Source organism: Coffea arabica, chromosome 9e, assembly GCF_036785885.1.
Source record: "Coffea arabica cultivar ET-39 chromosome 9e, Coffea Arabica ET-39 HiFi, whole genome shotgun sequence".
NCBI lineage: Eukaryota > Viridiplantae > Streptophyta > Magnoliopsida > Gentianales > Rubiaceae > Coffea > Coffea arabica.
This window is the reverse complement of record NC_092327.1, coordinates 32,656,837-32,683,239: the sequence shown is the minus strand read 5'-3', so window position 1 is coordinate 32,683,239 and position 26,403 is coordinate 32,656,837. Positions and strand designations below refer to the sequence as shown.

Genomic DNA, 26,403 nt, shown 5'->3' with positions numbered 1-26,403 from the left:
GATCTTTTCCTCAAGCTTTTTTTATACACTTCGGCTTAAATTTTAGAAAAAGAAATATGTCTTTTTGTCCAAGAGCATGGACAGAAATGTGTAAGCTTTCCATGCCCCCCGCCCCCCCACCAAAAAAAAAAAAAAAGAGGAGTGTAAATACAAAGGGAAATGTATAAAAAGGAGGGGGCGAAGGTTTCCTCATGCAAATCTCATTCTGCAGAAAGAAGCATAATATTGTGCGTACGTCCAATTAAGCTGTGATGAAGTGCATCAGACTTGAGGTGGATTCCATGAAGCCTTTCACGTTCTGCTAGTGAATTAATTTAATTAGTGAGTCAGTCGAGAAATCAATGCCCCAAATGCAGGAATTGAACTCAACTCTAGCTTCCGCAGGTGGATCATTATTATTGTTATTATTCAATAATATTAAGCACGTAAATTTTCTTCCACGTGTAGGAAAATAATCCCAGTGGTTAGGAAAGAATAAAGTTTAGTGCTTTGCCTAGTATTTTTCCCAGTCCTACAAGAATTTTATTGCACGGTCTTACAAGAATTTTATTGCAATAACAAGTAGTTACCTAAATCTCTAACCAAAAGGTGTATTAATTGCATTTCCAATATTAACGCAAGGGAAAAGGAAACCATTAGATTGATTTCCCAATCTTAGACTGATTCGGTGAGGAAAAAAAATAAATGTAACCATAATCCGAATTAATAAAGTTATAGACTTATAGTAAAACTCCTAAAAATTGGTATTACCTTTTCCAACACGGTCAAAGAACTTGGCACTCTATATAAGAGGCCCTCTTCGACATCTAAGATTATAGCTACGGGAGCCCTCTGCACTTTAGAAGAGTTCTAACCCACAAATTCATTCAGGTAATCTCTCTATTCTTCAAATCTTCAACCTTCTTCCGCCTAGCTTCTCAGTTTGGATTTTATCATTAGTATAATGTAGCATTAAGTTATACTAATATATTTGTAGTACGATTGTAGCTGAAGTTAAGGTTAATTAGGGTTGAAAGGGGCAGTTTGTTGAACATAAATCAAAGTATACTAGTTGAAGTGCATATAATACGAATGACTTTGATGATCTTTGACAGGTGCTCCATCTCCAACAAAACTTGGAACCCTTTTTACTTTTCAATTGCAAACCCCTAACCAAACTGACTAACTACTCTTGCCCCACTAGTCTCCGATATCAAGACTCCCTCTTCGAAGTCTTTCTCTTCAATCTTCCCTTCTCTCCAACACAAGCACTAGTTATATTTCTTGCACTAATTATCTTTCTGATCAACAGGCTAATTGACAAAGATGGGTGCAACAAGAAGATGCATGGTGATTGTTGGCGTCCTGTTTGCTCTCTTTTTGTCGTCAACTTCTGCACAATCATGTTCTAAGTACAAATTTGCTGGCAATAAAGTTTTCAGTACCTGCAGCGATCTTCCATATTTGAACTCCAATCTTCATTGGATGTACAGCCCATCTTCCCAGAGTCTTGAGATTGCATTTAGGTGCATGGGGACATCATCATCAAGATGGGTTTCTTGGGCTATCAATCCAACTTCTCAAGGCATGGTGGGATCACAAGCACTCGTGGCTTTCCAAAAATCTGATGGAACCATGAGAGCCTACACTTCGCCTATAAAGGGTTACCAGACGAGATTACAAGAAGGAGATTTGAGCTTCCCAGTTTCGGATTTATCTGCTATTTATTTGAATAATGAGATGATTATTTTTGCTACCTTGAAGCTGCAGAATTCGAGCTCTACTCTGAACCAGGTGTGGCAAGAAGGTCCACTCTCATACGACAGCCCTGGAATGCATCCCACCACTGGTCATAATGTCCAATCCATGGGAACTCTCAACCTACTTTCTGGAGAATCTAAGACCACAGCAGGAGCCTCAAGTTCAAAACTCAAGTCTAAGAATGCAAGTCCTTTAATCTTTTTCCCTTTCTTTCTTGAGTTTGTGATTGTATATCTTTTCTTTCCCCTAAAAAAAAAGGCTCATAGATAGATAGAAGTTCCTTGAATCTATTTAGCATGTTATTTGTAAAGAAAAAGTTAATCATGATATTGCTTACCCAATTCGCTTTTTGATATGTTCAGATTCATGGGGTGCTAAACGCGGTTAGTTGGGGAATTCTGATGCCTCTGGGGGCTATAATCGCAAGATACGTTAAGGAATTTCCTTTGGCGGACCCTGCTTGGTTTTACCTTCATGTTACGTGCCAATTATCGGCCTTCATCCTTGGCGTGGCCGGATTTGGCACTGGCCTCCACCTGGGGAGCCAGTCTCCAGGAGTCACGTACGCAGTCCACAGGGGCCTTGGCATTGCTGTCTTTACCCTGGCATTGGTTCAGGTGAGTGCTTTGTTTATAAGGCCGAAGAAGGATCACAAGTGGAGAAGCTACTGGAATTACTAACACTACTTGGTCGGATACGGAATTCTCGGCATCAGCATTGCCAACATTTTCAAAGGATTGGATATCCTGAGCCCGGCGAAGATATGGAAAAGAGCATACATTGGCATCTTGGTTACCCTGGCATCCCTTGCCCTTCTCTTGGAAGTAATTGTATGGTTCCTGAAGAGGAGAAAGAGATCTGCAGGTGCTGACAGGTCGTCCCACGGCACCAATGAGACAGTCTAGTTTACCAACTTTAGATTTATTCCTCCCTATACAACTCTTTCATGTAGTGTTTTGCTTTTCGGTCGTTCTTGGTCGTACCTATTTATGCACTGCAAGTATATTTTCCAACTCAGCAGCAGAGGATTTAATTAAGCTGAGTCTATGATTTAATAGTACTAAAATTTTAGAACTCCACGCTAATGCTGTGCCCATATGTAGGTACTATTGTTTCTTGAATGGCATCTGGGGATTTATGTTTTTTTTTCCCATGGTTAAAATCTTTGGTCTTTGTGTTTTCTTTCCATGGTCAGTCTTATTTCCGATCAATAGGTGTTTGGACGAAAGCCATGGTGTATGATGACACTTCATTATTTGCAGAGACCTAGAAATATTGACAGACAGCAAATTCTAATCGATATGCAATTTCCTTAAAAAGTACAGTAGCTTCGAATCCTTATCTAAAAAAAGGATGCTTTTATCGATGCATTAGAACAAGGGAGGAACTGATGACAGAAATTTGCTCACGGTTTGCTTATTATTAGCCTCGAAAACCACCAAATTCTATGTCCGGACAAGGAAAATAACAACGATTGTCAACTCTCCCAATAAAACGAGGGTCATCACATGCAATTGGATGTTGCCAATCACCTTCTAATGCGAACCACAATATTAGGCCCTAATTTTCCATGCAGCCAATGCTAAAATCAAGAATCTTATGTTCTCTTAAAAAGATAAGAAACCCACAAGAGTTTCCAAGGAACAAACTAAGATTTTATTCTCAGGGAAATGAAAATAGAGAAAACCAAGAAGACATGCAGGAAGTAAATATAGGATGAACTTAGCTTCAAAAATAGATGATAAAAAATGGATTCTGAAATATCAGTGTAATTGCTTCACACGAAACAATGAAATTAAGCAGCCCTTCTTTCACCTGCTTGTATATAGGGTTTTACTTTCAATAGTCTGCCCATTATCGAGTCTTAACATAGAGTATTATATTAATACATTCTAGCTATTAATAATCAATGTTTTAGAGTACTAAATGTCGCATTACATAGAGTATTATATTAATACATTCTAGCTATTACATCAATGTTATCTACTTGACGTGGACGGGGTATGCATATAATATTATAAATCTAAATTCACAATCAAATTTTAAGTTTATAATTTCTAAATTACCCCACACACGATTTTCGCAAGTATACGGGTCGTGAGTGAGTATAAAATAATTGGGATCAAATACTGGCACAGCTAAAACTTCTCTATTATTTAAACTATCAACAAATTAGAATTAATAAATCTAAACTATAATTGGCAGAAAAATACAAATGAAAGCTCCCAGAGTAATGGAAACCCAATATACTCATGCCGCGCAATTTTTTGACTAAATCAATACTAAAATCTCGACTAAGTTACGGTGTAATTTCTTTATGTACGTGATAGCCACTTTTGCTGGTGTACCAACTATATATATAGCTAATCTATATACCTACTTTCGTGGTTATAAAATTAACTATAAACTCATTTATTTCTATAAAATTACTAGAAAACAAGTCACAAAGGTGTAACTCTATTTTTGTGAGTGTACTTTCAAGATTTATCACTTCTAAGAACTAGTGTCAAATTTCAACTTTCCTTGCAAATCCAACACCTTGAGATTATCACAATTAATGGCCAGTTAATCATGATTATGAGAGCAAAACTACTAAATAACTTAATCAAGATAATAGTCCAAAATAGCCAAGAAATCAACACATGGCAAATATAGATAGTTTAATCAAATACCCAAGGCAAAAACTTTAAAACAACATCACAAACATAATATCCAAAATTTACATTAACAAAACTTAGCATCCAATACAAAGATGAAAAGGTGGAGATAAGAAAAACCCTTATCACTAGAGTTTCTTAAACCTCTCCATCTTCATTTCCTTCAGCCTCCATGTTGAGCTAATACAAGAATGGATGAACACAAACTAGAATATCCTACACTAAAACAAGAAAAAAATGGAGAAAGGTATATTAATTGAGGGTTTGTGTCTTTCTTTTTTTCTCCAAAGCTCTCTCTCTAAACTAACTAGAAACTAAAAAGCTTCCTGTTAAAACTAAAAGCTCATCTATGTAGAATCTTAAAATCTCTTGAATCTTTCACAAAAATCTTCCTTTGGTCTTGAAGAGACAAAAAGTTACAAGTGAATGACATAAAGTTGATAAAAAGATGACAAAGTGGATGTTTTGGACCCAAAAAGTAGCTGCCAAAACATCATAGCTGTCATGGGAGAGAGAGTTGAAATGTTGTAAAATTTTCCTACTCAAATATCCAATGCAGTATCTGAAACGAATTTCACTATCTGATACCATATACTTCTGAATGCCCATTTTTGAAAACTCTCTGACGAATATCTAGCACTTATCCAGCTTTACTCCATCTATCCAGCATCGTATACTATTCAATACTCTTACTCTTGCAAAACCTTGTGACGAGTATCTGGTTTGGTATCCAGATCGAAATTCAGCATCCAACCCCAGATATTCTCATCCAATCCAGCGATGAATTTTTGTAAACGGCCCCGGATTGTTCTTGTTTCTTCATCCCTACCAAAATATGATAAATATTAACAAGTAAAAGGGACGAATTCATAAGTCTTTTCAAAGTTATTCAAGGACATCAAATATTATCCAAATAGTCACTCACATCGTCTTAGGAGTTCAAAATTAATTACAAATGAACTAAAATATACACAAACTATTAGGTAAAATACACATTTGTCACTAAACTAGGAAAAAAAAGAACTAATTAACTATATCAAATCCTAAGAGAAATTGCTATGATCCGCCAAAAAAACTGAGGTATTTGATCAAATTCAAACAGGGCTAGGATAGTCTTTCTTGTACTCCATATGATTTTGAAAATACACAGGGAGGAGGGGGACTCGTTTGAGCCATCGTGGTAAGAGATGGGTTTGGTTTGACTAGGCAGGGTGGGTCATGGGTGTTATAGCAGAACTCTATCATAAGAAACCTAATCCAATTTACTACCACTACAATCCTATAGTTGTCCAGGTAATCTTAAGAAAGAGTTGTTACCAGTTCATCAGTTATTGTGTAAAGATTCACCTGAGTCAATCTTCAAAGTGTGGTGGTTCGGACTGTTGGGAATAAGTAATCCGTGTATTCTCCCAAGTTCTTTTACAGTTCCAATTCTTCTTTGCAATACACGAAAAGTGAAGAAGCTAACATTTTTTAAAAATTTATTTGTTTACTGAATTGACTTTGAAGATGATGGTGCCTTTTAACTGTTTAAACCCCCATTACTTGGTTTAACCTTCTCTAAGCTTTCAGTTGAATTGTTTGATCTACTCCCCAATCATCAGGCAATGATCAATATCCATGTTTTTAAACTCGGACAAGACTGGCTGGTTCAACCGATTGAACCGGGAACTGGATACATGTCCAGTCTGAGTTTGTTCAAAAACCCAGGTGACAAGGACCCGATCAAAAATTGGGTTTGACTGAAAACCCTGATCAATCGAGAAAACTTGATTTTTTCTCCAAAATTCAATTTCAAACATTTTTACTCCCAAAATTTTTAGCATAGACTTCAATGCTTGAGTGCAGATCCACTCCTACTGCCACATATGGCTCTTCCAACACAATATTGAATGATCTAAAATTAAGATTAAATGAATTGAGGAAAAAAAGAAGAGAAGTACAGGGAAAATGAACATGAAGAATAAAAGTTGACGATTTCTTGTAGTGAATAGAGAAAAAGATGCAAAGATTTAGAGTAAAAAAAAGGGGAAAACGAAAGAAACAGAAGAAGAAAATTGTGGCTTGAGAAGAAAGGATAAGAGGAAGAATAAAAGTTGATGATTTCTTATAATGAACAAGAACAAGATGCAAAGATTTAGAAGTAAAAAAGGGGGAAAAAACAAAAGAAACAAAAAAATAAGGGCAGAAAGGAGGTAGATAGATAAAGAGAGAAACGAGGAGAAAATGTAGGAATTCAATCACTATTCACCAGAGCAAGATTGCAGTACATATGATATTGATAGGGAAAAAAGTCTCAGTGGCCCTAAAACTATTAGTCGGGTGAACTTTTAGTCCCCAAACAATTAAAAGTGAACTTTTGGCCCCCAATCTATCCAAAGTACAAAATGTTAGACCTTCTGTCAAATTCAACAGTTACTACCGACGGAAACTACGACCACATGAGATGCACGCCAAAATACGAAGGGCATTTTTGTCCACGAGGAGCTGTGTTCCACTCGGTAAAATAGAGTAAAAAATGATTTTGACCAAATCGTTTACTTTTACCACTATCTCTCCCTCTCTCTACCATTATCGGCGACTGTTGTAACTTCCCGACTATCAACACCGTGGAAGTAGACGTTGATGCGAAATGGAGTGGCAAATAAGAAAGCCAGACGTGTACTTCGATCCATTTCTTGTTTTCGGTAAGTTGTCCAGCCCTATTTTTGATCAATTTCCGTTTTAAAAATATGTCTTTGCATATGAAAGCGTCAAAACACTGACAATAATGTTTAAAAAGAGGGTATTTGAAAAATGGTGTTGTCGGGAAGATTGGTGGTCCTATATGTTGATATCTTCCGTAGAAATTTATATAAGCAGGTGTGGTCCTACATTGTTTTCTATCTATTGACTATGTCCAACAAAAAGAGGCTGCTGAAATAGTAGTTTATTGATGGTTGAAACTTTGATAAGTATATGGGTTTGGAGTATTTATTTGGCCTAATTTGTGTGATAATTTACGTGACTCATAATTTGTGTGATAATTTATTCTTCCTATTTTAAGCATTGTGTTTACCTGAGGCTAAAATTATTGTTGCAGAGGCTGATTCTGAATGGTTTACTATTCATTTGCATCATGGGGGAGAATTAATTGGGGACAATATGTATGGTATGTTGATGGAGATGTAGATCATATAGATCTTTGCGACGCCAAGAGAATGTCTATTCTTGAACTGAATAAAATGGTGGCAAAATTGGGACATCGTAGAGCTGCCATACTGTATTACTATCTTGAACCAAACAAAGATCTATCCAACAATTTAAGAGAGTTATGCGCTGATGAGGATGTTAATAAATTTTCGGAATGGGCTTACAAGTTTAAGGTTATGGAGGTCTTTTGTAACCACCTGACACCTGAAGAAATTGAACATTTTAGGTCTCCGTTGATCGTTAAACCTAAAGAGAAATAGGGGAACCATATTCTGACAAAGTTTCCAAAAGGAGGCTGTTTGTTGAGGAAAGTAGTGGTACAAAAGACACTCAGCACAATGAATAGAATCCGCATATGCAACAGAATCAAAGTGTCTCAACTAAACAGCCTCATAGTGGTGTACAAGGGCAGAGCATCCAGCATCCTGCTGGTGAACTAGATCCAGAACAGGCCACTACCTCTGCTCCAACAGACCAGCATCGTAGTAATGTAGAAGCTTCTACTATCCAGCAACCTATTGGCCATCATAGCACTCAACAACCTATTCAAGAGGAAGGAGATATGGAAGATGCTAAAGAATCAGAATTAGACCATGACTCTGAGAGGTTTAGCACTAGTGACTACTATGGAGATGAGGCATTACTGGATGGTCTTATGTTTGAGACAACAGAGGGTGGAACTTCAGAGCAGTAGTTTGATGAGACACAAATACATTCCAACCATGAAACAATAATCAATGCTTCACAGCAGCCTGATTCACAAGCCAATGATGAAGCAACAAGCACATATTCTTCACAACATCATGACGCACATCAACTTGGACAGAAAAAAAAAACATGTTAGGAGAAGGTGAAATGTACAAGCACAGCAGCAAACAACCAAAAGTCAACCAGAATCGGATATATTAGATGAAGACATAATCCTAGACCACCTTAGCAGTGATGGTGGCTCATCAGAAGAACAAGAAGATGGTGACCAATTTCAAAGGAGATACAAAGATTTTTCGATGGAGAAGTTCAAGATTGATACCATATTTGAGTTGGGTATGAAATTTGGCTCAAGTGCCCAGTTTAAGGCAGCTATTCAAGAATATGGTATTAAAATAAGAAGGCCAGTATACATCAAGAGGAATGAGAGTAAAAGGGTGAGAGCCAAGTGCAAAGCCCCATGCCAATGGTTTGTGTTTGCCTCAATTGAAAAAGCACTTGGCACGAATGATTTAGTAGTCAAGAGCTGATGGAGGATGGGCAACAGTCAAAAGCTGATGGAAGAGGAACCACAGCACATTTTTTGCCAACTGTTTTTTGTCTTACAATCTCCAATCTTGTTGGATGTTAGTGGATGAATTCCAATCAACTGTTTGTCAGTGGTGATTATGTTTTGTATTTTGGCTATTTTTTGTAGACCATTGACAGCAGTATTATGTATACAGGGTCAGTAGAGTATAATGGTCTTTATGTTTGCTTACCCCATTTTTGCACTTTTCCATGTCTTTGTCTAGTTAGAATATTTAGTTAATGGAATTGTACATCAATAATAAATGTACACGAAATAAACTACAACAGTCTCAACCAAACAATAAAGCCCTTTGCAAATATAGGCTGATTTTTTCCACCAAAGCATGCCTGATTTTTTGATTCAACAAATAAAAACTTAGATTTCATTGCCTTTCTATGGATACAATCATTACAGAGTAGAAAAATCATAACATGGATCCACTTGATTCATCTTCATACTGCTCCTTCTATTTGCCTAAAAACTATGGGATTTCCATTTTTTTTTTGCCCCAACTAACTAAGATTACAGTTGTAAGCATCAATGTTAACAAAAGCAATCTCACTAGACACTTGTTCACCCACATCTTGCTACGGATTTCTTTTTCTAGTTCTTTCACTTTGACCTTCAACTTTGCGACTTTCCTTTCTTGTCTTCTTACATCTTCTTCGTACCTATCTCTTTGTTGTTCAGCTACATTAATTCTTTTCAAAAGGCCAGGTATGATCTCCGTTGACCGACTGCACATGTCCTTGTCGATCCACTACCAAAATCTGCAGTTACCATCCGCGCACACCGCAAATCTCTGCCCAGGATTCCTTGAGGTCCATGAAGTTATGACCCTCGTCACTTTCTCACACCTACACAATGGGAAAGACGGATTGTTGCTTTCTCGCATGCTTCCAGTTGGGCAACCTCTTTGGCTGCAATGGAGTTTTTCTTCGTTCAACTCTTTGTTGAGGAAGAAGTCCCATTTTACCGAGTGGAACACAGTTCATCATGGACAAAAATGCCCTTTGTATTTCGGCGTGTGTCTCACGTTGTCGTAGTTTCCGTCAGTATTAACTGCTAAATTTGATAGAAGGTCTAATATTTTGTACTTTAAATAGATCGGGGGTCAAAAGTTCATTTTTAATTCTTTGGGAGCCAAAAGTTCTCCCGATTAATAGTTTGAGGGTCACTGAAACTTTTTTCCATATTGATATGTAGTCCAACTCTAAGGGCCCGCAGGTCACACCATTGAATTCAAATCACTTTTGGGGTTTCAAAGTTTTATTGATTTTATGATGTGACCTCTAGTGTTAGAAAACTATTAATACACCTAGAAACATTTTATAATTTATAACTTTTGTCCTAAATTCTACTATTATTTTTCAAATAAGCCCTCCAATTTAATTCCAAACTTGTTGAATATATATTAAATTGTATAGATTGCTACTTGATTATATTGCTTTATTTTTATTTTCTTATAAAATATTTTAGAAACATCAAATGTGCTTTTCAAAATTTTACATAGTATATTAATTTTTAAAATAAAATATATTTATGACATCATTCGGTTCTTAAATGAGTCTCGCACTGGTCGAATTCATTGATCCCTGAACCCTGACTTTGTCTGAGTCATTGCCCGATCTGAGTTTCAAAACATAGATCAATATATGATTCAACCTTTTTTTTCCTTTTTTGTTGGTCTTTTTCTCAAGCTGTTTTTAAAGACTTTGGTTTAAATTTCAGAAAAAAAAAAAAAGTCTTTTTGTCCAAGAGCATGGCCGGAAATGTGTAACTCTTCCATGTCTCCCCCCCCCCAAAAAAAAAAAAGAGGGGTGCAAATACACCGGGAAATGCATGGTGGGGGAGGGAGGGGAGGTTTCCTCATGCAAATCTCATTATGCAGAAAGAAGCATAATATTGTGTGTACGTCCAATTAAGCTGTGATGAAGTGCATCAGACTTGAGGTGGATTCCATGAAGCCTTTCACGTTCTGCTAGTGAATTAATTTAATGAGACACAACAGATGGTGGAACTTCAAAGCAGTAGTTTAATGAGACACAAATACATTCCAACCATGAAACAATAATCAATGCTTCACAGCAGCCTGATTCACAAGCCAATGATGAACCAACAGGCACATATTCTTCACAACATCATGACGCACAACAACTTGGACAGAAAAAAAAAACATGTTAGGAGAAGGAAAAATGTACAAGCACAGCAGCAAACAACTAAAAGTCAACCAGAATCGGATCTATTGGGTGAAGACATAATCCTAGCCCACCTTAGTAGTGATGGTGGCTCATCAGAAGAACAAGAATATGGTGACCAATTTCAAAGGAGATACAAAGATTTTTCGAGGGAGAAGTTCAAGATTGATACCATATTTGAGTTGGGTATGAAATTTGGCTCAAGTGCCCAGTTTAAGGCAGCTATTCAAGAATATGGTATTAAAATAAGGAGGCCAGTATACACCAAGAGGAATGAGAGTAAAAGCGTGAGAGCCAAGTGCAAAGCCCCATGCCAATGGTTTGTGTTTGCCTCAATTGAAAAAGCACTTGGCACGAATGATTTAGTAGTCAAGAGCATGCATGACAAGCATGAAAATTGCAATCACGCCTAGAAAAATAAAAACCTAAAGGCTAAGTGGTTGTCTGACAGGTACATGGAGAGGATCCGGTCGAACTCTCGAATCCCAGTTAGAGAGATCAGGCAAACTGTGAATGAGGAGTACCAACCTCAAATTTCTAAATGGATAGCAGCCAAAGCAAGAAAACTGGCACTTGAAATGATAAAGGGACCAGTTGAGCATCCGTATAAGAGAATTTGGGAGTACTGTACTAAGATTAAAAAAAAAAAAAACTCATGATGGGAGCACAATGGAGGTGATGCTTACTCTATTTAGAGGGTCTGGGGACAATCCAAAATTTATGAGAATATACTGCTGTTTAGGACCATTGAAGAAAGGATTTAAGGATAATTGTAGGCCAATAATAGGATTAGATAGGTGCCATTTGAAGGGGACTTATAAAGGGCAGTTATTGACTGCCATTGCTGCTGACCCTAATAATGGATGGTGGCCTATTGCCTAAGCAGTTGTAGAGAGGAAAGTTACAGAGCAATGGGCGTGGTTCTTGAAATACCTTAGTGATGATTTGGAAATTGAAAATTAATTTCATTATACCTTTATTTTTGACCAACAAAAGGTGTATACATATACACTTGAAATAATATATGCATATGCATATATGTGTGTATATATATACATAGTAACAACCACTGATACTTTGTTTCTTCCTTTACAGCGGTTGGATAGAGCATTAGTTGAAGTTTTTCCAAATTGTGAGCATAGGTATTGTGTCCAGCACATGTATCGAAACTTCAAGAAGAAGCATCCAGGATTGGCACTTAAGGATAGGCTATGGAACATTACCAATTATACAACAGAGGAACTCTACAATAAAGCAATGGTTGAACTCAAGGATTTTGATAATGAGGCATATCAGTGGGTGAAAAATACTCCAGCTCCTCGGCATTGGTGCAAGGCCTTCTTTCCAAGTCATACAAAGAGTGACATGCTGGTCAACAACTTGTGTGAGTCTTTTAATGCACATATTCTTGAGGCTAGAGACCAGCCTATTATAACAATGCTGGAAATGATTAGGGAGTACGTTATGGACAGGATCCAGAAGAGAAAATCAGCAATGGAAAGATATAATAGCCCAACTGGACCTCTAATCAACGAAATTATTGAAAATAGGGTCAAAATTACAAGTCAGTGGATGTCTATCTGGAATGCACTACATGGCTACTAGGTAAAAGGATCGAGAAGGGCCCAATTTGCTGTAGATATGGAGAAAAGGAATTGCACTTGCAGGTTATAAGAGGTTAGTGGCATTCCATGTTGTCACGCCATTGCTGCCATTCTTTTGAGGAATGAAGACCCACGAGAGTACTTGAATGTTTGTTATAGTAGGGGGCTATTCCTGAAGCTTTATCAAAATGTGTTGCAACCAATTAGTAGTGAGGATCATTGGCCCCCATCAACAATGCCTAAATTGGAGCCCCCGGTATTAGAAGCTCAACCTGGAAGGCCGAGAAAAGCTAGGAGAAGGGACACAACTAAAGGCAAAAGTCACGATAGAAGACTAAGAAGAAGGATCATCATTCATTGTCGAAAATGTGGGGAGGTTGGTCATAATGCAGCAACACGCAAGCAGCCAACAAATGAACATTGCCAGCAAAAAGCTTCAACTGAACCTGTGAAGCAGCAATCAAGTGCAAGAAAGAGGAGACAAATAGTAAGTACAACCAAACAAGGTTGACTTTTACTTTTTCCTGATTAGCAGCTAACATAGTTTATGAAACTTTGCAGGTAGAACAGTCAACAAGGATACACCAACAGCAGGTTCATGAAGCTGTGCATCAGCAGCCACAACAAGGCCTGCAACAGCCATATCAAGTCCATGCTCATCCAGGCACCAGCAACCACAGCGAGACATTTAACTACCCCAACAACAGCAACAAACATCTACTCTACACCCGAGTGAGTGAACATGTCTAACAACCCATAGTAGGAAAACTTCAACTAGGAAGCCACTCACTGATGCAGAAAAGAGAGCCATAAATGCTAACTATGCATGTTTAGGTAAGAAGCCACCGTTCTCACAGTTGGTTCTTGGAGAGGGAAGTGGAGTGGAAGAGGTAGAGGGAGAGAAAGACAAACTAAAAAAGAAATGGGATGGGAAAGAGCTGATGGAAGAGAGGCAACAGTCAAAAGCTGATGGAAGAGGGACCACAGCATATTTTTTGCCAACTGTTTTTTGTCTTACAATCTCCAATCTTGTTGGATGTTAGTGGATGAATTCCAATCAACTGTTTGTCAGTTGTGATTATGTTTTGTATTTTGGCTATTTTTTGTAGACCATTGACAGCAGTATTATGTATACAGGGTCAGTAGAATATAATGGTCTTTATGTTTGCTTACCCCATTTTTGCACTTTTCCATGTCTTTGTCTAGTTAGAATATTTAGTTAATGGAATTGTACTTCAACAATAAATGTACACGAAATAAACTACAACAGTCTCAACCAAACAATAAAGCCCTTTGCAAATATAGGTTGATTTTTTCCACCAAAGCATGCCTGATTTTTTGATTCAACAAATAAAAACTTAGATTTCATTGCCTTTCTACGGATACAATCATTACAGAGTAGAAAAATCATAACATGGATCCACTTGATTCATCTTCATACTGCTCCTTCTATTTGCCTAAAAACTATGGGATTTCCATTTTTTTTCCCCAACTAACTAAGATTACAGTTGTAAGCATCCATGTTAACAAAAGCAATCTCACTAGACACTTGTTCACCCATATCTTGCTACGGATTTCTTTTTCTAGTTCTTTCACTTTGACCTTCAACTTTGCGACTTTCCTTTCTTGTCTTCTTACATCTTCTTCGTACCTATCTCTTTGTTGTTCAGCTACATTAATTCTTTTCAAAAGGCCAGGTATGATCTTCGTTGACCGACTGCACATGTCTTTGCCGATCCACTGCCAAAATCTGCAGTCACCATCCGCGCACACCGCAAATCTCTGCCCAGGATTCCTTGAGGTCCATGAAGTTATGACCCTCGTCACTTTCTCACACCTACATAATGGGAAAGACGGATTGTTGCTTTCTCGCATGCTTCCAGTTGGGCAACCTCTTTGGCTGCAATGGAGTTTTTCTTCGTTCAACTCTTTGTTGAGGAAGAAGTCCCATTTTACCGAGTGGAACACAGTTCATCATGGACAAAAATGCCCTTTGTATTTCGGCGTGTGTCTCACGTTGTCGTAGTTTCCGTCAGTATTAACTGCTAAATTTGACAGAAGGTCTAATTTTTGTACTTTGAATAGATCGGGAGCCAAAAGTTCATTTTTAATTCTTTGGGAGCCAAAAATTCTCCCGATTAATAGTTTGAGGGCTACTGGAACTTTTTTTCCATATTGATATGTAGTCCAACTCTAAGGGCCCGCAGGTCACACCATTGAATTCAAATCACTTTTGGGGTTTCAAAGTTTTATTGATTTTATGATGTGACCTCTAGTGTTAGAAAACTATTAATACACCTAGAAACATTTTATAATTTATAACTTTGTCCTAAATTCTACTATTATTTTTCAAATAGGCCCTCCAATTTAATTCCAAACTTGTTGAATATATATTAAATTGTATAGATTGCTACTATATTATATTGCTTTATTTATATTTTCTTATAAAATATTTTAGAAACATCAAATGTGCTTTTCAAAATTTTACATAGTATATTAATTTTTAAAATAAAATATATTTATGACATCATCCAGTTCTTAAATGGGTCCCACACCGATCGAATTCACTGACCCCTGACCCTTGACTTTGTCCGAGTCATTGCCCGATCCAAGTTTCAAAACATAGATCAATTCATTGGATAATTCTGGATCATTATGTAACCTGCCTGCCTTGTGATATTTTTCTTCAATTTGGGTTTGTTGGCAGGGAGTTTAGTCCATTTATAAGGGGATACTCTGTCAAAATTTTCTAAAAATTAATAAAATACTTATATTTCTCGACAAAAAAAAAAACCTTTTTTTTTCCTTTTTTGTTGGTATTTTTCTCAAGCCGTTTTTAAAGACTTTGGTTTAAATTTTAGGGAAAAAAAGTCTTTTGGTCCAAGAGCATGGCCGGAAATGTGTAAATCTTCCATGTCCCCCCCCCTCCAAAAAAAAAAAAAAAGAGGGGTGCAAATACACGGAACTGTATGGTTGGGGGGGGGGGGGGGGGAGGTTTCCTCATGCAAATCTCATTATGCAGAAAGAAGCATAATATTGTGTGTACGTCCAATTAAGCTGTGATGAAGTGCATCAGACTTGAGGTGGATTCCATGAAGCCTTTCACGTTCTGCTAGTGAATTAATTTAATTAGTGAGTCAGTCGAGAAATCAATGCCCCAAATGCAGGAATTGAACTCAACTCTAGCTTCCGCAGGTGAATCATTATTATTGTTATTATTCAATAATATTAAGCACGTAAATTTTCTTCCACGTGTAGGAAAATAATCCCAGTGGTTAGGAAAGAAGAAAGTTTAGTGTTTTGCCTAGTTTTTTCCTAGTCCTACAAGAATTTTATTGCACGGTCTTGCAAGAATTTTATTGCAATAACAAGTAGTTACCTAAATCTCTAACCAAAAGGTGTATCAATTGCATTTGGAAAAGGAAACCATTAGATCGATTTCCCAATCTTAGACTGATTCGGTGAGGAAAAAAAATAAATGTAACCATAATCCGAATTAAGAACGTTATAGACTTATAATAAAACTCCTAAACATTGGTATTTCCTTTTCCAACACGGTCAAGGAACTTGGCACTCTATATAAGAGGCCCTCTTCGACATCTAAGATTATAGCTACGGGAGCCTCTGCACTTTTGAAGAGTTCTAACCCACAAATTCATTCAGGTAATCTCTCTATTCTTCAAATCTTCAATCTTCTTCCGCCTTGCTTCTCAGTTTGGATTTTATCATTAGTATATTGTAGCATTAAGTTATACTAATATATTTGTAGTACGATTGTAGTTGAAGTTAGGGATATTTAGGGTTGAGAGGGGTAGTTTGTTGAAACATAAATCAAAGTATACTAGTTGAAGTGCATATAATACGAATGACTTTGATGATCTTTGACAGGTGCTTCATCTCCAACAAAACTTGGAACCCTTTTTACTTTTCAATTGCAAACCCCTATAACCAAACTGACTAATTACTCTTGCCCCACTAGTCTCCGATATTAAGACTCCCTCTTCGAAGTCTTTCTCTTCAATCTTCCCTTCCCTCCAACACAAGCGCTAGTTATATTTCTTCCGCTAATTATCTTTCTGATCAACAGGCTAATTGACAAAGATGGGTGCAACAAGAAGATGCATGGTGATTGTTGGCGTCCTGTTTGCTCTCTTTATGTCGTCAACTTCTGCACAATCATGTTCTAAGTACAAATTTGCTGGCAATAAAGTTTTCAGTACCTGCAGCGATCTTCCATATTTGAACTCCTATCTTCATTGGACGTACAGCCCATCTTCCCAGAGTCTTGAGATTGCATTTAGGTGCATGGGGACATCATCATCAAGATGGGTTTCTTGGGCTATCAATCCAACTTCTCAAGGCATGGTGGGATCACAATCACTCGTGGCTTTCCAAAAATCTGATGGAACCATGAGAGCCTACACTTCGCCTATAAAGGGTTACCAGACGAGATTACAAGAAGGAGATTTGAGCTTCCCAGTTTCGGATTTATCTGCTATTTATTCGAATAATGAGATGATTATTTTTGCTACCTTGAAGCTGCAGAATTCGAGCTCTACCCTGAACCAGGTGTGGCAAGAAGGTCCACTCTCAAACGACAGCCCTGGAATGCATCCCACCACTGGTCCTAATGTCCAATCCATGGGAACTCTCAACCTACTTTCTGGAGAATCTAAGACCACAGCAGGAGCCTCAAGTTCAAAACTCAAGTCTAAGAATGTAAGTCCTTTAATCTTTTTCCCTTTCTTTCTTGAGTTTGTGATTGTATATCTTTTCTTTCCCCTAAAAAAAAGGCTCATAGATAGATAGATGTTCCTTGAATCTATTTAGCATGTTATTTGTGAAGAAAAAGTTAATCATGATATTGCTTACCCAATCCACTTTTTGATATGTTCAGATTCATGGGGTGCTAAACGCGGTTAGTTGGGGAATTCTGATGCCTCTGGGGGCTATAATCGCAAGATACGTTAAGGAATTTCCTTTGGCGGACCCTGCTTGGTTTTACCTTCATGTTACGTGCCAATTATCGGCCTTTATCCTTGGCGTGGCCGGATTTGGCACTGGCCTCCACCTGGGGAGCCAGTCTCCAGGAGTCGCGTACGCAGTCCACAGGGGCCTTGGCATTGCTGTCTTTACCCTGGCATTGGTTCAGGTGAGTGCTTTGTTTATAAGGCCGAAGAAGGATCACAAGTGGAGAAGCTACTGGAATTACTACCACTACTTGGTCGGATACGGAATTCTCGGCATCAGCATTGCCAACATTTTCAAAGGATTGGATATCCTGAGCCCGGCGAAGATATGGAAAAGAGCATACATTGGCATCTTGGTTACCCTGGCATCCCTTGCCCTTCTCTTGGAAGTAATTGTATGGTTCCTGAAGAGGAGAAAGAGATCTGCAGGTGCTGACAGGTCGTCCCACGGCACCAATGAGACAGTCTAGTTTACCAACTTTAGATTTATTCCTCCCTATACAACTCTTTCATTTAGTGTTTTGCTTTTCGGTCGTTCTTGGTCGGTACCTATTTATGCACTGCAAGTATATTTTCTAACTCGACAGCAGAGGTTTTAATTAAGATGAGTCTATGATTTAATAGGACTAGAATTTTAGAACTCCACGCTAAGGCAGTGCCCACATCTAGGTATTATTGTTTCTTGAATGGCATCTGCGGATTTATGTTTTTTTTTTTTCGTGGTTCAAATCTCTTATCTCTGTGTCTTCTTTCGATAGTCTTATTTCTGATCAATACGCGTTTGGAGAAAAGCCATGGTGTATGATGACACACTTCGTTATTTGCAGAAACCTAGAAATATTGACAGACAGCAAATTCTAAACGACATGCAATTTCTTTAAAAAATACAGTAGCTTCGAATCCTCATCTAAAAAAGGGATGCTTTTATCGATGCATTAGAACAAGGGAGGAACTGATGACAGAAATTTGCTCACGGTTTGCTTATTATTAGCCTCGAAAACCACCAAATTCTATGTCCTGACAAGGAAAATTACAACGATTGTCAACTCTCCCAATAAAACGAGGGTCATCACATGCAATTGGATGTTGCCAATCCCCTTCTAATGCGAACCACAATATTAGGCCCTAATTTTCCATGCAACCAATCCTAAAATCAAGAATCTTATGTTCTCTTAAAAAGAAAAGAAACCCACGAGTTTCCAAGAAACAAACTAAGATTTTATTCTCAGGGAAATGGAAATAGAGAAAACCAAGAAGACATGCAGGAAGTAAATATAGGATGAACTTAGCTTGAAAAACAGATGATAAAAAATGGATTCTGAAATATCAGTGTAATTGCTTCACACGAAACAGTGAAATTAAGCAGCCCTTCTTTCACCTGCTTTTATATAGGGTTTCTGCCCATTATCGAGTCTTAACATAGAGTATTATATTAATACATTCTAGCTATTAATAATCAATGTTTTAGAGTACTAGATGTCGCATTACATTAAAGTTGTGGAAGATTTATATCATCTACTAAACTAGGAAAAAAAGAACTAATTAACTATATCAAACCCTAAGAGAAGTTTTGCAAAAACTAAGGTATATATATTAACAAAACAGTTGTTATTGACAATCACTCTTTGTAATCTTTGAGATAAGGCTTCATATCCTCCTCCATATATAATTTTTAATTCAATTAATAAAATTTGAACTGGCATTCCAGCCCTGTATAGCAGATTTGCTATTAAAAAAAATAAAAGAGGGTCACTCTTCACTAAATAAGGTTTACTCCAATTTGGTCAGCCCTAAATCACAATTTCTAATATAAATATCTATCAACATTATGTTGCATGCTCTACATGTTATTTCCAAAAGATGTTTTACTACTACCATTAAAAAGTAAATGAATCAGGATCTTGAATGCTTTAAAACGAGGTATTAATTAAGATCTTCAATTACAAATAATTACAACCAAGTATGTTCCATTGCCTCTGTGGCATATGGCATCCAAGAAAAATGATTATCGAACATTGACTGAGTAAGATCTAATTAAATTCTTATTGAACTGATAGCAAGGAAAAAAAATCATCTCCTTAGACAAAATGGAGGACTTTTGAAATAAATTTTTAGAGTTGATACTGTCGCTGAGGGAGTCCTCTTTCTGGGGTAGGAATCATATCACCAATAACCCTCTCATCAGGGAATAAAACTTCCCATTTATATTTCTTCACCATATTGTGGAGGAAAGCAAGTACTGCTAAACGAGCATATTCTTTTCCAGGGCACGTTCTAGGTCCACCACCAAATGGAACATTTGTGTATGGAGCAGGCCCTTCTTCATACCTTGGGGGATCAAATTCCCTAGGGTTCTTGAAATATGCAGGATTCATGTTTGTGTCTCACTGTCCAATATAACTATAGAGCAATAAAAAATATAAAAAAAAAAAAAAGAGATAGAGAGAGAGAGAGACCAATAAAAGAAATGAGAACATAGATGATCTATAATTGAAGAATTACAATTTGCAATGTTATTTTGGATTTATGTAGGTACTTCAACAATTTTGTTATCCTAATATTCTAAGTGAATCTATAAATATAAATGACTATGTATTTGTGTGTTGACAGGAAAATTGCTTATACCTTCCACCCCTTCGTATGTACTTTAACAATTTTGTTATCCTAAGATTCTAAATGAATCTATAAATATAAAGGACAATGTATTTGTATGTTAATAGGAAAATTGCTTATACCTTCCACCCCTTTGGAATAGTGTAACCAGCATAGGTGAAATCAGTCAAGACTTCTCTAAAAGTTCCTTGAAAAGGTGGATTAAGTCTCATTGTCTCACAAATCACATTCCAAGAGTACTTCATTTTGTGCATGTCTTCCCATTCCAGCAATTCTCCTTCCTTCTTGGACGCTGCTATTTCCATATGCTCTACAAGGAATTGAAAAAATTGGTAAACCTCAAGTAAAAGAACCATCGTAAAAAGTTCTAAAGAACAGAAAGATGAGTTCTAGGTACTACTAAAAGTTTCTAAGTGGAAAATGAAAAGATTAGTTCTATCGTGTAATTTTTTCCATTCCAAAACCTTAAATTGAGAAGCTTATCTACAACACCAATTCTCTTTCCATAATATGTAGAAGGCCATATATTTTGTATTGGCACCTATGCACAGATAAAAATTAGAAACATAATTTAAAAAAACAAACACCCAATCTTTTCTATTTCCATCACTCCCTGTTTAAGAAGGATTTCTTGATTTTCGAGTGGTAATTGGGTATCAATGTATTAGTCAAAATTAGAAAAATATAGTTAAGATCAACCAAATTTCCCTTATTAGCCGTATGACAGTGTCAAAAGCCCTTAAATCTTTTCTATTTCGCTAGGAAAGGGTGAAAGGTTCAGTAAATTAAGCTCGCCTCGTATTGGACATGATCAAAATTCTTGAAATAATTAGCCCTTATATTAGAAGGACATTTGATTTCCTTCTCCATTAATTTCCAATAAAAAAACAACATAACTTAAATTATAAGTTGAGAAAGATTTAAATTAAGAAGAATATTTACCTGCCCTAATTTTGTCATAGATATCTGGTCTTTCTCCAACATATTTCATCATGAAAGTAATAGCAGTGGCAACTGTACTATATCCTGCAACAATCAACCCCATCATCTTATCAGCAATCTCAGCTTCGGGCATATGTTTTCCACTAGGATCAGTGATAACAATCATGTGAGACAAGATATCATGCAATGGTTCTCCAGTAGCCAATGCAGCTTCCTTCTCCTTGATCACAAGAAGCAGCTCCTTCCTGATAGCTGCTGCAGCTTTATTCGCCTTGTAAAAGATCGTCCCGGGAACATTCAACATAATTGAATGCATCCCTAGAGTAGCATCATCAAAATCGCTCACCAGCCTTGCAATTCTCTCAGGATTATCGGTTCCCAAAATGAACTTGCAAGAAAGCGTCAGAGTAATAATTTTCACGAGAGGATAAGCCTCCACTTCTTCCTTCCCTTCCCAATGATCCACCAAAAGTTGGTGAGAAATGGAATCCATTTTTCACAAGAATCTAGCCAATGCTTCTGGCTTTAGAAAACCTGGCTGTCTAATGGCCTTGACTTCATCCCGCAGCATATGATCAGCTGCTGGAGGAGGAGGAGGAGCTTTGGATTCGTATGAGCGGAAGAGCCTTTGCATGGGATGTGGCCTAAATTCAGTGAAGAGTTTTTGCTCATTAGCAAAGAGGAATTTGTGGCCATTAGGGCCGCAAATGACTGCAGTTTTCTCTCCAAGAATTTTAGTCTTGAAGATGTCAGGAGAGTATTTCTTCATCCTATCTCCAACAAACTTCTCAGGTTTACAAAACAAGAACTCAATCGATTCGCCGATAATCGGCCAACCAAAGCTTCCAGGTGGGAGTTTTCTCTTGCCATCATCATCATATTTCCATCTGAAGACAACAGCAACAAAGCTGGAAAAAAATACAATTACCAAGGACAGTGATAGAACAAGGATATCCATGGCCAATGATGATTTTTCTTTCTTTAGATAATATCACAGTGATTTTCGACACAAGTAATTGAACTGATGAGTCAGGTAGAACTGGAAATGGAGATTTATATAGATGAGGATCTTAAGTACTAATGGTTTGATTGATTAGGGCTGGTGGGATCAAACTATTTTTAGCTCGTGGATAAATTTTCTAGCAGGTCGTATTAGAGGTGCTAACGCAATAGGCCTACCAAAATTGATTAGACAATATTTCTTTATCTTTAAGAAACCAAAAAACATGGTACTGACAGTTGCTAGTAGGGGTGTTTCGCGAATCGAGCCGCTCGGCTCGAATACGAGCTCGAGTCGAGCTCGAACTAATTAAGTCGATCTCGAGCTCGAACTCAAGTTCAAAAACATTAAACTCGTCTCTCGCGAGCTCAATTATATATTTTTTTTATTTTTTATTTTTTATTTTAATAGTAAAATTACATATATATCCCTAATATTTTATTATTTGTTAAAAAATTATTGTTTTATTCATTTTTAAAAATAAATATTATTTTTTATTTTTTAAAAATAAAATAATTATTATTTTTTTTTATTTTTTAAGCTCGAGCTCGAGCTTGATATTTTGAACTCGTCGAGCTCGAGCTCGAGCTCGGCTCGATTAGCCAAAGCTCGATTCGAGCTCGACTCGTTTGCACCCCTAGTTGCTAGGTAGTACCAGTCGAGGTGCTAAGGCAATAGGCCCATCAAAATTGACTAGACTATACTTCTTTATATTTAACAAACCAATTTTGAATTTGAAACCCAACTTTTGCACATATGTCATGAATCTAACGGTAATAGTGTATACACTGTCAGTACATATAAGATTTACTCTAAACATATTACTACTGTTGCCAGGAGTAGTTTGCAGAATTGGGAAGTAGTCTAAAAGCCGAAACAAATTTTCTATCTCACTTTCTGTTCCACTTTCTATTCTATTTTTTATTATATTACGATTTTTATATAAACATCATATTTTAATTCTTTCTTTTTTGTTTCCTTTAATTCCCAATAACTATTAATAGAGTAATACATGAAATTCAACAAACTAAAAATCAAAATTCATAAAAAAAATTTGTGAATTTTCTATTATATATTATCTTTTATCCTATTGTATTTTATTTTTTTTTTATCTTTTTAGGAGTTATTTGAACTTAAGGAAACAAAAAGGAATTAAAATATAGTGCTTATAAAGAAGACGTTGTAACGTAATAAAAAGTAGGATAAAAAGTAAAACAGAAAGTAAAGCAAAAGATCCGTGGCATCTAAAAGTTTAGTCCAAGCATACATACTATGCCTTGTCCTTAAGCTTTCGAAAATAGGTAAATGAAGATTACAGAATCCCACTTTTTTAGAATGATCAACAAATTTGGGCCCTAATGTGTTTTATTTGCTAATTGTTTACATATTTGATTTGTGGTATCAAAGCTATAAAGTTATTGAGAAATTAGATGCCCTTAATGGCATTTATTTATGGGTTAATTCCACTTTGTCCCCCCAAACTTTGCACGATTACCCACTTCAATCCCTAAACTTCAAAATGGGACACTTAAGTCTCTAAACTTATAAATACCTCCCAATTAAGAAAAATTGTTGACAAAATCCCGAATGCCGTTGGTGGTCAAAATGTCCCATTTTATAAGTTTAGGGATTTAAGTGTCCTAATTTATAAGTTTTAGGGACTTAAGTGTCCCATTTTGAAGTTTAGGGACTGAAGTAGGTAATCGTCCAAAGTTTGGGGGGACAAAGTGAAATTAACCCTTTATTTATCTACTTATTAATGTTAAGGTCCCCCTAAGTATATAATATTGGTTATATGAAATTCAATATTGACGTTACAAGTTTAGGGGTCTAAAATAACTAAACATTGGAACCGAGCCAAGAATGTATTGAACTACATTGTTTTGATTTCTTGATGAACTTAAATATTTATAATGCTTGAGTTTGGCTTGTTTATCAAGCCTAGCTCAGATAGGTCTTCTTTTTATTTATTTATTTTATTCTTTAATGAATCTTGAATAGCTTGATCTTTTTCTTTTACAACTGTTGAATTTTTTCCCTATAATTATTTTCAGTTGGTTTAAATGATTGTTGAAATGATGTTAAACGAGTTTTCACTTAACCAGATTTGAATCAAGTAGTATGTAGCAGCTTGATTGATTGGCATACTTCGATAAGGATTAAATTTTTTCTAACATTGTAGTATTCTAACGATGCGATATTGGCAATTCACTTTTTCTTATACCGACTCTATATGTTTTTTTTTATTTGGATTAATCCTTCTTACACGGATAATATATATACTATCAATCTTAAATGAATGCCAACTATAAAAAATTTAAATTTGAAATCTAACTTTTTCATGTGTTATGAATCCAATGGTGATGTATATACTATTTGATTCACATGTGTCTGTGGATATACACACACATATGTGTGTGTGTACACACACATATGTATGTAGCACACACACATGTATGTATCTATATATATATATATATGTGTGTGTGTGTTTGTATATATATATATATGTATGTATATACATATGTATATGTATGTGTGTGTATATACATGTATTTATGTATGTATGCGTGTGTGTATTATATCCCAAAAAAAAGTATGAATTATATACCACAAGGACAAAATTTGGTCAACCTAAATGACCCACCCGGGGTCAGAACTGAGGAGCTAGCCCATTGTGTTGTGTTTTGGTCAGCAAACATCGCCTGAAAAGTGAAAATGGTGGCATGCTTACAAATGTTGTGCTGACGCATTTTACAGCCCATTCAGCATCAAATGGTAAAAAAAGATTTAAAAAAAAAAGGGTTTGGACCTGTAGTATTGATCAGAGCTGATATCACCAAACCTTTTCTTTACAAAAAAAAAAAAAAGTAAAAAAAAAAAGATTTGGATTCTTGAAAAAAAATTCTGGAGTAATATAATGTTTGAGTACAGTTATCACTGTCGATTTCTAGGACCAAAAGTCAATTATAAAGGTATTTATCCATTGCCGTCCAACATAGTCCTAACTTTGGTTGCAGGACTCGAATTAGAGGTGGCAAAATAGGCGGGATGGGCGGGATTTGTTTGGGTTCGGAATGAAACCGAATCATATGGGTATGGGTCTAACCTTACTCATATGTGTTTTGGGACTAATTTGGACGGGATCACTTTGGGATGGGTTTAAATTGATTCTGCCCAATACTCAAATCTATTTTTTATATTTTTTTCCTTTAATTCTTTTTATTTTTTATATAACTTTAATATTTTTATTTATTAAATTTCTTTTGATCTTATTGTGAATTTATATTTTCCTGAATTCATTTACACTCTAGAACGATCAACAGTTACTTTTAAAAGACATTACATTTTGGTAAGAATGAACATATTTTCTCCCTGAATTAAACCAAAAATTGGATTAACAAATAAAGGAAAAGATAGATATACAACCATATTCCAACCTTACCCATAATGTTGTCTGACACAAGGACTAGAAACAAGATTTTTTAACACCAAATTCATTCTTACTGGCATTCTTAAAATTTTCAAAATTTGATAAAAAAGAAATTCACATTAAATGCTGAATAAAGCTAGCACCAAAACGGAGAAGTTGATTAAAAATTGATAACAGGGTTGCATATAGAAATCTATGTAGATAGTTCAACAATTAGCATAAAATCAACATAAAGGGTGTCAACAGTTGTTAGTAAAGCATTGATTCTTGTAGACACCAAAATTTTACCAATTCATTTTATTTTTATTGTTATCTTTATTTTTTTAAAGTTGTTTAAATGAAATAATTTTTACTTAACTGGTTTTCTTTTGTAGGAATGTGAAGACAGGAAAAGAAAGAAAATGGAAGTGAAAAAAAATCAGATTTTTGAAAAAAAAAAATCAAAGTTAAATTTTTGGATAAATGAAATTTTTTGGAAGATATTTGGGCCCAATGGGTACCCAAGTATTTCCCAACATTTCCCATCAAATAATAGGTACAATTGGAATGCATCCCATTTTAAACCCAATATCAAATTATAATACCCATCCCGCCCAAAGTCCTTTTGGGCATGGGTAGCCCGTTGGGACTTGGGACAAATTGCCACCTCTAACTCGAATACATAATTTTTTTTTTTTTTTAATTCTTCAATGTTCCATAGGCTGATTATTTTTTGTTTGGTTGTTTTACATGATAAATTTCTCACAAGTTTCTTAGGAAGGGTACTCATGGGACA

At 36.2% G+C, this 26,403-nt stretch overlaps 1 protein-coding gene and 1 pseudogene across 1 annotated transcript; one reads left to right on the top strand and one right to left on the bottom strand.

The window, feature by feature from the left end:
- The first annotated feature begins 1,305 nt into the window (after positions 1 to 1,305).
- LOC113709851 (cytochrome b561 and DOMON domain-containing protein At4g17280-like) lies at positions 1,306 to 18,110 on the top strand. Its single transcript, XM_027232704.2, has 4 exons — positions 1,306 to 1,913; positions 5,683 to 5,696; positions 16,830 to 17,389; positions 17,568 to 18,110. Exons 1-4 carry the CDS (start codon positions 1,306 to 1,308, stop codon positions 18,108 to 18,110), a joined length of 1,725 nt encoding a protein of 574 aa, XP_027088505.2.
- Positions 18,111 to 19,751: 1,641 nt separating this feature from the next.
- On the bottom strand, positions 19,752 to 22,153 carry LOC113709852 (beta-amyrin 28-monooxygenase-like; annotated as a pseudogene).
- Between the last annotated feature and the right edge of the window lie 4,250 nt (positions 22,154 to 26,403).